Here is a 16,062-nt window from a genome sequence, read left to right as displayed (position 1 = left end):
ACTTGTCTATAGGAACAATAGTAGGACAGGATTAAGGAGAGAAGATGAAAATAATCTTGCTTTAATATTTTGGGTCTGCTATATGGTTATGTCCCCATCTCTGGGCCCTCTTCTCTTGAGTTCTCGCCTCCTTGTTTGCTGCTACACAGATGTTTGTGTTATTGGCAGACTTTACAGCAGTTAAATTTACAACAAAGAAAAACCCAGTAAATATGAAACAGACAGGTAAGTCTTGAGAAGGGGGCTAACTTGTTCCATTGAATAAAACGTCACTGGAAACCTTCAGAGCCCAGACTGGATAATAAGTAGCAGAGGGTATCACTGCTTGACAGTTCACAGCTGCTTAATCATTGTGACAGAAGTACCTCTGTAGACCAGAGAACTCCTGGGGTTAGTCAGTTGGCTCTTGGTTTAGTAAATTGTATGCTGAGAGCTTCCACTGGGCTCCACAAACCCCTTTAGGAGTTGGGGGCTCCTCTCTGTCCCACTGGAATGTAGCATCCCCCTGGGATGGAGGTAACTTTCTCTAGCTCTCCTCAGATCACCATAATCCCCTTTAGGAAGTGTGTGCCGGGAGGGTTGTGTGGACTGCTCCTGTCCACTCCTTATCTCAGGGGTCTCCTCTGACATGGTTTAAACACAAATGCAGGCTATTCCCACTGAGATTCTGATATGTGCTCACTGAACCACATTTCAGGCCTTGCTGTGGCAGGGCTGCAAGCTTCCTGTTGCCTTGAGCAGATTGTGTTCCAAGTAGCAAATGATGTTTCTGTGTGAGTGATGTTCCCAGCATAAGGGAATCTGTGTATGACTGAACATTTTCTTGCTTTTCTTCCACAGGTCGATATGAATCTGAATGAGGAGAAGCAGCAGCCTCTGAGGGAGAAGGACATAATAATCAAGAGAGAGATGGTGTCCCAGTATCTACATACCTCCAAAGCTGTGAGTACTCTTGCTCTGAGTACAGAAAGCTGCAGTGAGGGAGGTAGGGATATGGTGTTGTATAGCAACACTGCAAAAAACTCCTCACATCTGAAGTTCTTAAGTGAAAATCTGACATGAAACACAAATCTCATGAACAATTTGAAAGAAATATACACTGGACAGTAAAAGCCCTAAAGACTGTGCACAAGTGATGCACAGGCCCCATTCCAATAACTTCTTAGTTCATTTTTACTTGCTAATTTAAGTTTTCCAATGAACTGTCAGGGAAGTGTTTGAGGAGGCATAACTTAGCCCAATGCTGAGTTTTCATAAACCTTCTTCTCATAAATTCGTCATATTGTATGATTTATTTTCATAACTATATTTTAATATACCAGAATGGACAAAGATTTTCTGTGGCTAAGTATTAAAAGATTACAGTAACCTTATTTTTTAAATGATTAGTTTAAAATAAAATATCCAGTTTCTGATGGTGTTCCTTTATTTCAGGACATAGCATTGACTGTTTAAAAACATTCTTTTAAAAAGTGTGTTTAAGGTTTTCTTCTGCTCCTCTGTTGAAGTTTATAAAGGGCTCCTCAGCAAGGGAGAAACTAGATAATGTTGTCAAATTGACAAAGTAAACAAAATGGGGGGAAATGGTTTTTGTTTTGTGTTTTGGTAATTTCTTTCATTTATAGTACATTTTATAACTGGTTGAAAATGCGAAGTGTGTTGTGAAAAACCTTCAAAAATTTCTGCAATTTTTTTTTTCAGTTTTTGAAACCTAAAATACATTTTTGGGGGGAAGGATCTTTTTTTTTTTTTCAATGGCAAAAAGGGATGAGGGGCAGGGGGGACAAACAGTCAGTTTCTCAATTTTCCTTTTTTGCTGAAAACTCAAAACTTTGAAAAAACAATTTTTCTGCAAAGTTTGTTTTTAAAAAAGGTAATTTTGCATTTTAATTTTTTTCAATTAAAAATGGCCTTTTTAGAAACAAAACATTTTGTTTTAGTATACATGCATGTTATAAATAACTATATTAAGTACTAAAGTTCTGCAAAGATGTTTCAAGCTGACATTGCCCCTGTAGGGGGAGAGAGCCTCTCTTTAACCAAAGCTGTAAATAAACTTCCAGTATAAGCTCGATTTTTGGCCTCCACTTCCAAAAAAGATCTTTTCCACTTGAAACTTTAAAAGTCTGATGTTTGGCTAAAGGAAACTCTTCTATACTTTAAAAAAAGCAAAATGTGTGGTGAATCTGCCAAGTCATTTCTGAGACATAGGGCTTAGAAAATATGTAGCTGGTATTACACTTCTTAAAAATCCTACTCCTGCTCTCCTTTCAAGCGCTCTCTTTGAATGGTTTGCACCACAAACTTCACATTTGAGTCCTAATGAGATCTAGTGCATAGAACAATATTGGACAAAGTTGTGTGCACATATGGGAAGTTATTTACAAAGAATTTCTGAATCTTTGGACACACCATCAGGTCCTCATGGAGTTTTAAACTTCTCCAAGTGTCTGCTGGAGATCTCCACTTGCATTTAAAAAAAAATGCCAGTCCTATCCCTTGCTTAAAGGCTTCTAAATGTAAACTCATCGTGAGGGTAGTCTTATCAAAGTGATTTTTCCCAACCAAAACCAAAACAAAAGCCCAGTCTCTAGTGTCCTGCGCCAGCTGCGCTTTGTGTCACCCCTACCAAGACCAGCTTCCATAGCTCCATCTTTATTTCTGAGCGTCCTCTCCTTTTCTTTCCTTCCCCCACCAGGAGGCAGGCAGCAATAGTTAGATTCTTCACCACATGCACACTCCACTTAGCTACATAGTGACTACAGTGGGAGCTGCTGGTGCTCAGTACCTCTGAAAATCAGGCCACTATTATTTAACTGCATAAAGATGGGTTTAGGTGCCTAGGTTTAGACACCAGAGTTTTAAACTGTTGGCTTTAGACAGAAAACATGCCTCTTACTCATGCTGCTTGAAGGGGCTGGTGTGGTAGAACAGGTATTTCTCTGCCTCTGTGCCCATGAGTCCAAGGTACTAAGCCACATCCTACCTTGACTTGACCAGTCAATGAGTCTAGAAGATCTGTTGGAATGTAGATGATTTTTTGGCCAGCTGAGTGTCCCAGTGCAGTGGAGTTGGTAACTCCATCAGCAGAGATGCTTGGGATCAAGGAAGTTACGGACTCCAGCTCTATCTGCTGTACTCAATTCAAGGACATTGAGTTTTGCTGAGAGATTATTTCATTCAAATACTATATTGTATTTTTTTCATTGAATAGCATGCATTATCCTTACACTTCACATAGAACATAATTATGGCAAAATATAATATGTAGGAAGAATGTATATAATTTAAAGAGTGTTTTCAAATATAAGTGTTTTAAAATACTTTCCTTTTTAAAACCTAAGGTAACACCTTCATGCAAACATTTCAGATACTGTTAAATTCTAAATAGAAATAATTTACATCACAATTAGAATGATGTAGTTCAAGTCTTTGTCTGGGTGCATCCCACTTGTGTTGTGCATGGACCTCATGTGCAAGATTGGAATATTTTGCTAGGTTGGGGCCGGGGGAAGGGGTGCCTGTACCCCGGCTGTGGCAGGTCGGGGGCTGGGCTAGGTTCAGGCTGGGGGAGGGGCACCTCTCCTCTAGCCATGGCAGGTCCAATGGGGCTGGGTTCCCTGAGTGCCTGCCTGCATGGTGCTTAATAAGCTGCTGCACAGCTTACAGGCAATTTAGAGTACCACTTTCATCATGGGAGTTGCCCCTCCTCTCCTTCTGCTGGGCCAGCACAGCCAGCTCCCACACTTAATCAGCTGAGTTCTAGACCCCAGCTTTTGAAAGGCAAAGCTTGGAAAGCCCCTCCCGCAGCAGGCTGGGGTTTCCCTCCTATGTATGGGCAGGGGGGAAACTCCCGACATTGAGAAAAGGCTTTTTCCTGGCCCTGTGTATCAAAGCCAGGTACAGCCTGCAGACCCCCTTGCCCTGCAGGCAGAAGTCATTTGTGTGGAATCCCTTTCCCCTCTGGGAATGGGGAAGTAATGAACGGTAATTTCTCCTCGCCCCATTGTGGGGTGTGTGTGTGTGTGTGTGTCTTTGTGTGTGTCTTTCACCTCACCCCCTACTGCCCTGGGGGGGTAAGGTTGAGTTCCTTCACTCCTCCCACTTTTCTCCACTGCCCTATGCAGGAGGCATTGATAGGGAATGGCATTTCAGTATTACCCCATCTGCAGTGGCAGGCAGTACAGTCTCTGCTCTGTCAGCTGTTTGAAGCAGTGCTACCTTGATTGCGCAGGCTCCAGCAGTACTTCCCCTGCCTGACTCTCTGCCCTTCATCTGGGCTTCTCCTCCTGCCATGACTGCTGTTGCTTCTCCTAACCAGGAGTAAGGGGGAAGGGTTTGCCAGAAGCTGGGAATGGGCGATGGGATGGATCACTTGGTGATTACCTGTTCTGTTCATTCCCTCTGAGGCACCTGGCATTGGCCACTGTTGGAAGACAGAATACTGGGCTAGATGGACCTTTGGTCTGACCCAGTATGGCCACTCTTATGTTCTATGTTCATCTACCTCATATCTTCCCTCTTCTGATTAAGGGCTTCCTGCCAGAGAGCAGCAGGGTCAGAAGCAATAGCAGGGCCCACAAAAAGTTTAGGGGGTTGCTGATTGACTTTTGGGGAAGGGGAGGCAGTAGCAATCGATTTTTTGGGGGGAAGTGAAGTTTTGTGCAGCTTCATGTGTGTCATTCCTTCACCAGTTAGGTGCCTGACTAGCCCACTGGAATGAGAGAGAGAGAACATGAGGAAGTGACAGGCCACAGGCAGTACTGGGAGGGTTGGAGGGCAGTCCTTGGTTACAGTCCTCTGGGATTCCTCAAGAAGTACAATCCAGCTTTGAAGGGCCAGACTCATTTAGCTTACATATTTCAAACGACTGTAAGGCTACTCTGAGGTCCCTGGGTATCTATACATTTACTACCAGGAGAAAACTCTTTAGATAGCAGAGCCAGTTCTGACAGGGAACTTCCTTTTTTTCAACAACACAGAACTACTAACTGCTGTAAGAGGAAGTCTCACATCTCCTGCAAGAGAGCCGCCCCCTCTTCTCCTACCACCTACCTGACATTATCTTCCAAACTGCAGGTTTGACGTTCATGTCAAGAGCCATGCACTGATGCCACCAGAGCTTCCTCTTCTCACCCCTATTTTGGGTTGCTGTCTTTCCCAATCTTCTCAACAACTTCAGACCAATAAGTATTGTAAATTATTACCAAAGGTCAGTCTATATAATTCCAGTCCTTGGCCAATCTTCCACCCCCCTCCCTCTTCAGTAACCCATCTCATGAAACAACTGAGGGAGGAAGGTGGATTCCTTCATCTAGGAGCCATAGAAGATGTACCTCAGGAGTTCAAGGAAAAGCTTTTCTATTCCTGCTGTGGAATGCATCCTATACTGGACCTGAGGCAACTAAAGAAATTCACACACTGTGCATCAAGGATTGGATAGAATCACAAGCTGAGAGCGGTTCTGTTTACTTTCTTCTTGTAAATACTAACCTTTGAGGAAAAGACCTTGACCTTAACTCTGATTCCTTATGTGAATCCCCCTTTCACCTATCTTCAGATATCCTCTTGCACCCAACCTACTCGTTACTGTTTCTAATATAAGCCTCCCCTGCCATACTGCAAAGATGTGCCGAAGTAGAGCTATTGACATTATGCGCGCTCTGGCAGATCAAAGCAAGTTCAATATAACGCGATAAGATTTTTTGGCTCCCGAGGAAAGCGTTATATCGAGGTAGAGGTGTATATTTTTATAAAACCATACAGACTGCACAACATCACAAGCTGAAATTAGGGCTTGTCTTTAATTGACCTTGATCTCAGGTGAGTAACCATCTCTGGGTCCTGCTCAAATGGCCACTGCTCCTGGACACCCAGACGGCATTAGTAATAGAAATGCCTGTTCCTTTTTAGCTGATTCAGAAGCTTCTACTCTTTTGGTCAGATGTGAACCCAGGCACAATAATCAATTTATTCACAAGGGTGAATGATGGCAACTTTTGGCCTTAGAATGTATGAATGGCCTCCAGGCTCAATTACAGCAACACTTTTTACTTAGTGATGGCACTAAAGGGTGTATACAAGCTCCCATTCATTGAAACTGCAGCAGCCCACAAGACAGACAGAGGGCACCTCATACCAGTGTATGACTGCCTTTCTGATCCAAGGAATTGGATCCTAATCTCAAAGATCTTAGTGCTGGGCCCTCAAGAATCCCCCTCTCCTGGCCTCCCTGTGACTCAGCATAGCAGCTGTGATCATCTAGCACTAGTGGCTAATGTAGTTCAGGGCAAAACTCTCAGGAGCCTGGGCAAGGTATTCTCCGAGGAGGGCATTGATCTATAGAACTTTTATCAGAAGCAGTAGATGTGAGCCCAAATTGCACAACCCTTAGGACAAAATCTAAGATCACACTCCTAGCACAGGTTTCCTCTGAGACTGACAGTGAAATAGCAACATTTCCCTGGCAATCGGAATAGCAGATAACCCTTCCGTCACCTCAAAAAATAAACCAAAAAAGAGCATAAAACCTAAACTGAGAGAGAAGAGTGGGCTCTGTAGATACAGAGTTCTGTTTCTCTTAAGAGTAGGGCCCTACCAAATTCACAGCCATGAAAAACGCATCACGGACTGTGAAATTTGGTCTTTTATGTGCTTTTCTCCTAGATTTCAAGGGAGAGACCAGTGTTTCTCAAATTGGGGGTCCTTACCCAAAAGGGAGTTGCAGGGGGGTCACAGGGTTATTTTAAAGGGGTGACGGTATTGCCACCCTTACTTCTTCACTGCCTTAGAGCTGGGCAGCTGGAGAGTGGTGGCTGTTGGCTGGGTGCCCAGCTCTGAACACAGCACCCCGCCGCAGAAGTAAAGGTGGCAGTACCATACCATGCTATCCTTACTTCTGCGCTGCTGCCTTCAGAGCTGGGTGGTCAGGGAGTGGCGGCTGCTGACCGAAGGCTCAGCTCTGAAGGCAGCAGTGCAGAAGGGTGGCAATACCATACCAGGCCATCCTTATATCTGCGCTGCTGCTGGTGGCAGCTCTGCCTTCAGAGCTGGGCTTCCGGCCAGCAGCCAATACACTCTGGCCCCCTCACCTCTAAAGGCAAGCACCACCATTAGCAGCCGCACAGAAATAAGGTTAGCAGTGCCGCAACCCTTCCCCCCCCCAATAACCTTGCGACCCCCCCCCAAAACGCTCCTTTTTGGGTCGGGATCTAAGTTCCCTCTAAGCTGCATGGCCGCGCAGCAGCCTGTTAAGCACCATGCAGGTGCTTAGGGCTGTGGTGGGGAGAGATGCCTCTCCCCACCAGCCCCAGCCCAGACCTGCCATGGCTGGGGAAGAGGAGCCCCAATCCAGCCCCGGCCTGGACCTGCCTTGGCCAGGGGAGAGGCACCTATCCCACTGCCCCAGCCCCAGAGCTGCCACAGTGAGGAGAGGCGTCTCTCCCGCTGTAGCCCCAGGGCAGCCAGCAACCCAAACCCCTCATCCCTGGCCCCACCCCAGAACCCTCACCCTCAGCCAGAGCCCTCACCTCCACACATATACCCCGCACTCCAACCCTTGGCCCCAGCTCCACCCCAGAGCCCGCATCCCCCACCGGAGTCCTCACCCTCCCACACTCTGAACCCCTGAGCCCCACCCCCACCGTATGAATTTTGTTATGTGCACCAATATGGAGGTGATGCATCACCCCCATATTGGTGCACATAACAAAATTCATTCTGCACATGCATGGGAAAAATTAGAGGGAACACTGTTTAGGACCCCTACAATTACAACACTGTGAAATTTTAATTTAAATATGTGAAATCATAAAATTTACAATTTTTAAAATCCTATGACTCTGACCAAAATAGAGCGTGAATTTGGTAGGCACTACTTACCGTATTTTCCGGCGTATAAGACGACTTTTTATACTAAAAAACAACCCCCAAAAATCGGGGGTCGTCTTATACGCCGGGTATAAACATACTGTAGTTTCGGCTACATACAGAATGTCCCTGTGCTGATACTGTATGTACCGCGCTAAGCCAATCCCGGCAAGCGGTGTCATCTATTAATGCATACAAAGCCTGCTCGGATTGGCAAAGGTTGTAATAGCCCGCCTCTCTGACTCAGCCAATCCGAGCAGGCTTTGTATGCATTAATAGATGACACCACTTGCCGTGATTGGCTCAGCGCGGTACATACAGTATCAGCCCAGGGACGTTCTGTTTTGATTTTGCAGTTCGGTGGAGCTGGCCCTGCATCCCTAGGTATGGGGGTGGGGGGGGTGGGATTCAAAGGGCTCTGGGCTGCTGGCAGCCGCGGGGAGCCCTGAGCCCTTTAAATCCCAGCCGCGGCCGGGAATCAGGGCTCTGAGCTGCCCGCTGTGGCGGGGCGCCCAGAGCCTTTTAAATCCCAGCCGCAGCGGGCAGCCCAGAGTCCTCTGATTCCTGGCCGCGGCTGGGATTTAAAAGGCTCTGTGCTCCCCGCCGCAGCAGGCAACCCAGAGCCCTCTGACTCCCTGCCGCGGCTGGGATTTAAAAGGCTCTGGGCTCCCCGCCGCAGCGGGCAGCCCAGAGCCCTCTGACTCCTGGTAAGTACCAGTAAGTAAAAACCATTTTAATTAAATTTATTTAAATCAAATCTGGTGTTATTAAATGGTGTTGCCTCAGAAGGGGGGGTAGTCTTATACGGCGAGTATAGGCCAAAACCTATGTTTTAACTGGAAAATTAGAGGGTCGTCTTATACGCCCAGTCGCCTTATACGCCGGAAAATACGGTATGTATTCTGAAATACAGTGAAACATATGCACTGATGCGCAAAGGGCCACTGACCCAAACACAGATCCTCCTCCACTTCACGTATCCATCAGCAGTTCCAAACATCAACATCTCCCCTTCTATCCATCTGTATATAGTCCAGAAACAGAACTGACTTGGGCACCATTCCTATAGGAGCTGGAGAGCCAAATCTGCCTCACTCACCAATTACTGATGGCCACCTCTCCCACTATAGTTACAGCCTCCTAATATGAATTGTACTGATTGCCTGTAAGCTTGATGGATGGAGGGCAGGGGAAAGGGGTCAGAAATGTAACTATGAAATACCTCTGACCTTCAAACTTTTTTTTTTTTAAATAACTCCAACATTCTAATTCAGTTGTGTGTCTATGTTCATTTGTGTATATTGAGAAAGCCAATTAAATATAACTGTTACGTTTACTTTGAACACTAAACTAAATTAGGTAGGTTTCAAGTTTTGAGGATGACTAAACTTTACAACTAATTTAGCAGTTAATGCTTCAGCTAGGCTAGCTTCACTCTGAAGCTCTTTGAAATGGAGGGTGCATGTATGTGTATGCCCACTCACACAACATAAAAATACCATTTTGAAAACCTATTTCTATGCCCTGGTGCTGCAACCACAGCTAGTTTACCTGATGGCCTGTTCTTTCTTCCCTGTGTAGGGCATGAGTCAGAAGGAGAGCTCCAAGTCAGCCATGATCTATATCCAGGAGCTGAAATCAAATCTCAGGGATGCCCAATTGCTTGGTTGTTTGGAGTCTCTGCGAGTGTCGCTCAACAACAACCCTGTCAGGTAAAGGGCTGGTTGGAGCAAAGGAGATCAGGCAGGGAGTTGAAGCTCTAAGCAAGGGGGTTAGGTGCTTACTTATCGGGGCTGGGGATGGTGCATTGTGATTCAAGGGGCCTGGGACAAAGCAATTTTGGAGGCCCCTTCCATAAAAAAAAGTTGCAATAGTATAGAATACTATATTCTCATGGGGGGCCCCTGCAGGGCCTGAGGCCTGGGGAAAATTGCCCCACTTGCCCCACCCTCTGGGCAGCCCTGTTGTGATTGAGCAGAGAAGAGAGAGGGCAGGGGGTGGTTGAGGTTCTTGTGATGTTCAGTCCTTCTTCTATGTGCTGCTAATATGACTGTTTTCTTACAGCTGGGTACAGAATTTTGGGGCTGAGGGCCTCAACTGCCTGCTGGACATATTAAAAAGGCTCCATGATGAGAAGGACGAGGCACCCAGGTGAGGGACAAATTGAATGGAAGCTATTTATAAAGCGCCCTAAGTATGTCTGTTATGGTTCCAGGATTAGCTGCACATCTGTCCCCTGCCTGGTCTCTCTAAGTGTGTCCCTCAGGCATCAGACTTTGAGCTTTTTCCACAATTCTCCCGCTCTTAGACCAGGCCTTGGGCAACAGCATCCTGTGTATCCTGCAGGTTAGACCAAGTTTGAGCACCTGCAGTTCTTCCCTCTGCGAGTCTGTGACCAGTGATATCCAGTGAACAGGCTGCCTTCCTAAAGCCAAGGGGAGTGTTCATTTTAGTAGTAGGAAGAAAGCATTACATAGGAAAGTGCTCTTGTTCTTCTGTGTTCATAGGCCTTTTCCCATCCTGGTCACAACCAGTTTTGTAGGTTGGCTGTCAGTGGAGGAACAGTCATCAAAGCTAACATTTCTGGCGTTGTCCCCTACCAACTGTCAAGTGTGTGCTATCTTCAGCCATTCTTTCTTCTGTCTGCCTGTTTTTACAGACACACTGCTGTTGAATTAAATCTATGAAGTCATACAGAAAACACCCCAATCACCAGGCCAACATACAGTATTCATAAATTATCACAGGGCACCTCCAAATCCATCACAGTTTCATGGTTAGGACAGGAGTCTGGGAACCAGGAAACCTGGATTCTTTTCCTGGCTCTGCCACTGACTCTCTATATCTCCCCACCCCTGTCTGTTTCCCCATCTATTAAATGGGGGTGGTGGTACTTTACCCATCTTTATGAAGTGCTTTGGGATCCGTGGCTGAAGAGCTCTCTACAGATGGAGTCAAGTAAGACCCTGTCCTGTTGAGTTTACAAGCTCTCATAATCCTAAAGGGTTTATGAGGCTACAGGATTATTACTACATGTATATATTGTTTGGCTAATTGAAGGTGGTGGGGGGCAACAAGAAGAAAGTCTTGGGGCAGGGAGGTTTCACTGCATGGTCAGAAATGTGTGGGTGTTGTGAGGAGGGGGCATTGCTCCAGTGGGGTTCAGTTATGGGGCAGTGGTTTGTGTCTAGGGTTTGCCAGAAGAAGTCTTTAGTGGGGTGAAATGAATAGGGATGTGTACGTGGGGATGACTCGTGGGGGGGAGACTAAAGGACAGAGGCTAAAGTTGGGCCGAGTGTGTGTGTGTATGGGGGGGGGGGGTAATGGGGGGTGAGAGTGGGGTTTTTCCCTGTCTTTTGAATTCAGTGGGAGGGTGGGGAGGGAGTGTGTCTGTGCGTGCGCGCGCACTGGGGGGCGGGCATTTAGTGAGGTTGGAGTCTTAATGCAGCAGTGAACACCTAAGACCTTTCCTGGACCCACCTGACAGTTGTGGGCCTACTGTCCTTTAATTGGGGGGAAGGATGATGCCATGTATCATGCTCCATGTGACTTCATCAGCTGGCTTTCCTTCCTCATAGCTCCTATGACACCCGGAGCAAACATGAGATCATCCGATGCCTGAAGGCTTTCATGAACAACAAGGTGAGAGCCCCGTCCTTTCCCTAGATACATCCATATATTGCCACCTCCTCTTCCTTGTAGTCTCTGCACTGGTGGCATGGGGCCGTCCCCAAAAGTGGTAGGGGAAGTGGGGATGGAGGCTCCTGACTCTTCAGTAAACCCTTGCTTACATTTCACTCACACGTCTCATCCCCTTCCTCAGACTGTGCACATTCTGCCTTCTCTCTCTCCTCTCCCCCCCCATCCCACACCTCTTTTCTGTGCTGCTCCTACTTCTTCTGGGGCCCCAGTGTACTTTCGCTCCATCCTGCCATACTCTCTTTTGCAGACATTTGGGGGCACTTTGGTACTGCACTATCTTCAGTCTGTGTCATTCTCTCTGCTATACCGCTGCACAACTGTGGGCACTCTGAGGACACCAATATCCCTGTCTCCTTTGCTGTTTGCTTGTATTCTACATCTTTGCCCTCTGTCCAGCCTCCCCTTCTCTGTCTTTCTCACTCATGCCCCAGGCTGTCCTACTTTACCTTCTCATTTGCAGGCATTCTGGGACACCTAGTACTAATTCTATTAAACTTGCTTGTACCTTTGGTTCTCTTCACCCTTCCTTTCTCACTCACATACGCTGTGAGGTCTCTATATCTCTCCTTTCTAGCTTCTTTGACTCCTTTCTCTCTGATACTGTTCTCGCGGGCACTCTCCTTTCACTGTGCACACCCATGCACACCTGTCAAGATCCCACTAAGCACCTTTCTTCTTTCTGGCCTTGACCTTTTAGGACACCCCAACTCCTACCCCCTTGTCCTTCCTTGGTCTCCCCTCTGAAATAATAGAAGGGATGTGTGGACAGATATTGGACAGGTGTCTTGCCATCTGCACTGTTTGTGGTGAAGTTGCCTCCCTTTAGCCTTAAAGCAGTCTCAGCTTTGAGCCATAAACAGTTTGCACTATGCTCCTTAGTGGGCTGGCTGAGTCAAATATATTAACTCATTCTTTCTTTCCCCTTCAGTTTGGAATCAAGACAATGCTGGAAACGGAGGAGGGGATCTTGCTGCTGGTGAGAGCTGTTGACCCCAAAGTCCCTTCCATGATGATAGATGCTGTGAAGCTGCTGTCTGCTCTCTGTATCCTGCCTCAGCCCGAGGACATGTACGTGTCTATGGGATACATTATGCCACTCATCTCTCTTGAGCTGGCTGTCATTTACCTCTCTCTGGAGTCCCCATTTCTCTCCCGGTCTCTTTGTTTTACAACGATGATACACGCAAGCATACCTCTTCCCGTCCCACCCCACCCCCAATTGAGACTGCTGCTGATTCCCTCTTTCTACTGTTTCAGGCATGAGCGAGTTCTGGGGGCACTGACAGAGCGAGCAGAAGTGGATGAAGTGGAGCGATTCGGTCCCTTGTTGGATGGTTTAAGGGGAGGAACCTCCGTGGCACTGAAGGTACCTCAACCCTCAGAATTTGTGGGTACTGTTCTCTGTTCTAGGGGAGGAACAAGAGAGGATTAGTCGACTCCAGCAGTTTGACTGCTCTCTGTTTGTAGTGAGGAGGATATGGGAGGGAGGGTGTAAGATGCCATCTGTTTGATATCTCCCTATTTGTAGCACTTCCCTGGTTGATGGGTACAGTGTTCTGGACATTATGAGTGCCTGACTAGAAGTGTTGGATGAGGGGATAGAGGCCTGGCTCAGTCTGATGCAGAAACTGTCTGTCTCCCTATTTTAGGTAGCCTGTATGCAGCTGATCAATGCCCTTATCATCCCTGCTGATGAGCTCGACTTCCGAGTTCATATTCGAAGTGAACTGATGCGTTCTGGGTTGCAGCACATCCTTATGGTAAGGGTCAATCATCTCCTCCTATGGGGCACCATCATGCTCGATGAGAGAAGCAACAACCACCATCTCAGCAATTGTATTTGTATTGAAAGTACCTTATGCTGTTAAAAGGCTCTGGTAGTGACAAAGTAATATTGTTCTTCCCAATAAAAGAAAGTGGCTAGAGGCAAAAAGGCATCCTTTAAAAATTGGAAGTTAAATACTACTGAGGAAAGTAGAAAGGAGCATAAACTCTGGCAAGTCAAGTATAAAAAGTATAATTAGGCCGGCCAAAAAAGAATTTGAAGAGCAACTAGCAAAATTCAAAAACTAATAGCAAAACTAACTACCAAACAATCAGTGGAGCCACTGGGCAATCGAGGTGCTAAAGAAACACTCAAGGAAGATAAGGCCATTGCGGAGAAGCTAAATGAATTATTTTTATCATTCTTCACCACAGAGGATGGGATGGAGATTTCCATACCTGAGCCATTCTTTTTAGGTGACAAATCTGAGGAACTATCCCATATTGAGGTATCAGTAGGGGAGGTTTTGGAACAAATTGATAAATTAATCAGTGCTAAGTCACCAGTACTAGATGGTATTCACCCAAGAGTTCTGAAGGAACTCAAATATGAAATTGCAGAACTCCTAAGTGTGCTATGTAATTTATCACTTAAATCAGTCTCTGTACTAGATGACTGGAGGAAAGCTAATGTGATGCCAATTTTTTAAAAAAGCTCCAGAGGTGATCCTGGCAATTACAGACCGGTAAGCCTAACTTAATTACCAGGCAAATTGGTTGAACTATAGTAAAAAACAGAATTATCAGACACATAAATAAACACTATTTGTTGGGGAAGAGTCAACACAGCTTTTGTAAAGGGAAATAATGCCTCACCAATCTATTAGAATTCTTTGAGGGGATCAACAAATGTGGGCAAGGGTGACCAAGTGAATATAGTGTACTTGGATTTTCAGAAAGCCTCTTGCAAGGTCCCTCACTAAAGGCTACTAAGCAAAGTAAGCAGTCATGGGATAAGAGGGAAGGTCCTTTCATGGATCAGTAACTGGTTAAAAGACAGGAAACAACAAAGGGTAGGAATAAATGATCAGTTTTCAGAATGTAGAGAGGTAAATAGCAGTGTCTGCCAGGAATCTGTACTGGGACTAGTACTGTTCAACATGTTCATAAATGATCTGGAAAAAGGGGTAAACAGTGAGGTGGCAAAGTTTGTAGATGATACAAAATTACTCAAAAAAGCAACAGAGTCCTGTGGCACCTTATAGACTAACAGATGTATTGGAGCATAGGCTTTTGTGGGTGAATGCCCACTTTGTCAGACGCATGAGTGGGTATTCACCCACGAAAGCTTATGCTCCAATACATCTGTTAGTCTATAAGGTGCCACAGGACTCTTTGTTGCTTTTTACAGATCCAAACTAACACGGCTACCCCTCTGATACATAAAATTACTCAAGATAGTTAAGTCTACTGCAGAGAGTTACAAAGAGATCTCACAAAACTGGATGACTTGGCATGTGAAATTCATGCAAAGTAGTACACATTGGAAAATGTAATCCCAGTCATACATAAAAAATGATGGGATCTAAATTAGCGGGTACCAGTCAAGAAGGAGATCTTGGAGTCATTGTGGATAGTTCTCTGAAAACATCTGCTCAATGTGCAGTGGCAGTCAAAAAAGGTAACAATGTTAGGCGCCATTAGGAAAAGGATAGATAAGAAGACAGTAAAATCATAATGCCAGGATGTAAATCCATGGTACGCCCATACCTTGAATACTGCATGCAATTCTGATGTCCTCATCTCAGAAAAGATATATTGGAATTGGAAAAAGTACAGAGAAGGGCCACAGAAACTATTAGAGGTACAGCTTCCATGTGAATAAAGATTAAAAAGATTAAAAAGACTGTTCATCTTGGAAAATAGATGACTAAGGGGGGAATATGATAGAGGTCTATAAAATTATGAATGGTGTGGAGAAAGTGAATAAAGAAATGTTATTTACTCCTTCACATAACACAAGAACCCAGGATCACCCTCTGAAATTAATAGGCAGCAGGTTTAAAGCAAACAAAAAGAAATGCTTCACAGTAATGCACAGTCAGTCTCTGGAATTCATTGCCAAGGGATGTTGTGAAGACCAAAATTATAACAAGATTCAAAAAAGAATTAGATAGGTTCCTGGAGGAGAGGTCCATCAATGGCTAATAGCCAAGATGGTTAGGGATACACCACCCATGCTCTGGGTGTCCCTCACCTCTGACTGTCAGATGCTGGGAGTGGACAATAGGGGACAGATGACTTGATTGCCTGTTCTGTTCATTCCTCTGAAGCACTTGGTATTGGCCATTGTCAGAAGACAGGATACTGGGCTAAACCAACCATTGGTCTGACCCATTATGGCTGTTCTATGTTCAAACCCTTGCTGCAGGAATGACGTGGGCTGTATTGCAGCCCTGTTCCTGGTCAGTGCTTCCTCTCTCTTAGTTACCCAGCATCCCAGGGTCATTTGGATGGTGATCACATTCCCTTTGCTGTTTGCGTGCACTGGCCCTGTCCATGTTACTGTGCACTCTCCTGGAGCGTATGATGATCCTATCTTCTTGTGACTGTGAATTTTTACCATCACTGGTGGGCCTCTTATCTGTGGCTCCATGCTGGCCTGTGCTCTCTTAGGGCTTCCAGCAGACTTGTTTGCACATTAATGTATGTTGGCCCCTCATTACA

General features: G+C 45.7%; 1 protein-coding gene across 2 annotated transcripts in view; it reads left to right on the top strand.

Annotated features, from left to right (window-relative positions):
- Positions 1-16,062, top strand: part of DIAPH1 (diaphanous related formin 1) — a 205,218-nt gene that overhangs the window by 46,085 nt on the left and 143,071 nt on the right. For both annotated transcript variants that reach the window (XM_039483243.1, XM_039483244.1), the window contains 7 exons: positions 841-942; positions 9,451-9,581; positions 9,934-10,020; positions 11,448-11,511; positions 12,500-12,639; positions 12,829-12,937; positions 13,221-13,331. In XM_039483243.1, coding sequence (XP_039339177.1) covers positions 841-942; positions 9,451-9,581; positions 9,934-10,020; positions 11,448-11,511; positions 12,500-12,639; positions 12,829-12,937; positions 13,221-13,331 — 744 coding nt within the window. The remainder of the gene's footprint in view (positions 1-840; positions 943-9,450; positions 9,582-9,933; positions 10,021-11,447; positions 11,512-12,499; positions 12,640-12,828; positions 12,938-13,220; positions 13,332-16,062) is intronic.

Source organism: Mauremys reevesii, linkage group 8 (genome assembly GCF_016161935.1).
Source record: "Mauremys reevesii isolate NIE-2019 linkage group 8, ASM1616193v1, whole genome shotgun sequence".
In the NCBI taxonomy this organism is placed as follows: domain Eukaryota; kingdom Metazoa; phylum Chordata; order Testudines; family Geoemydidae; genus Mauremys; species Mauremys reevesii.
The sequence above is the reverse complement of the archived record's forward strand: the minus strand, read 5'-3'. Positions and strand labels throughout refer to the sequence as shown.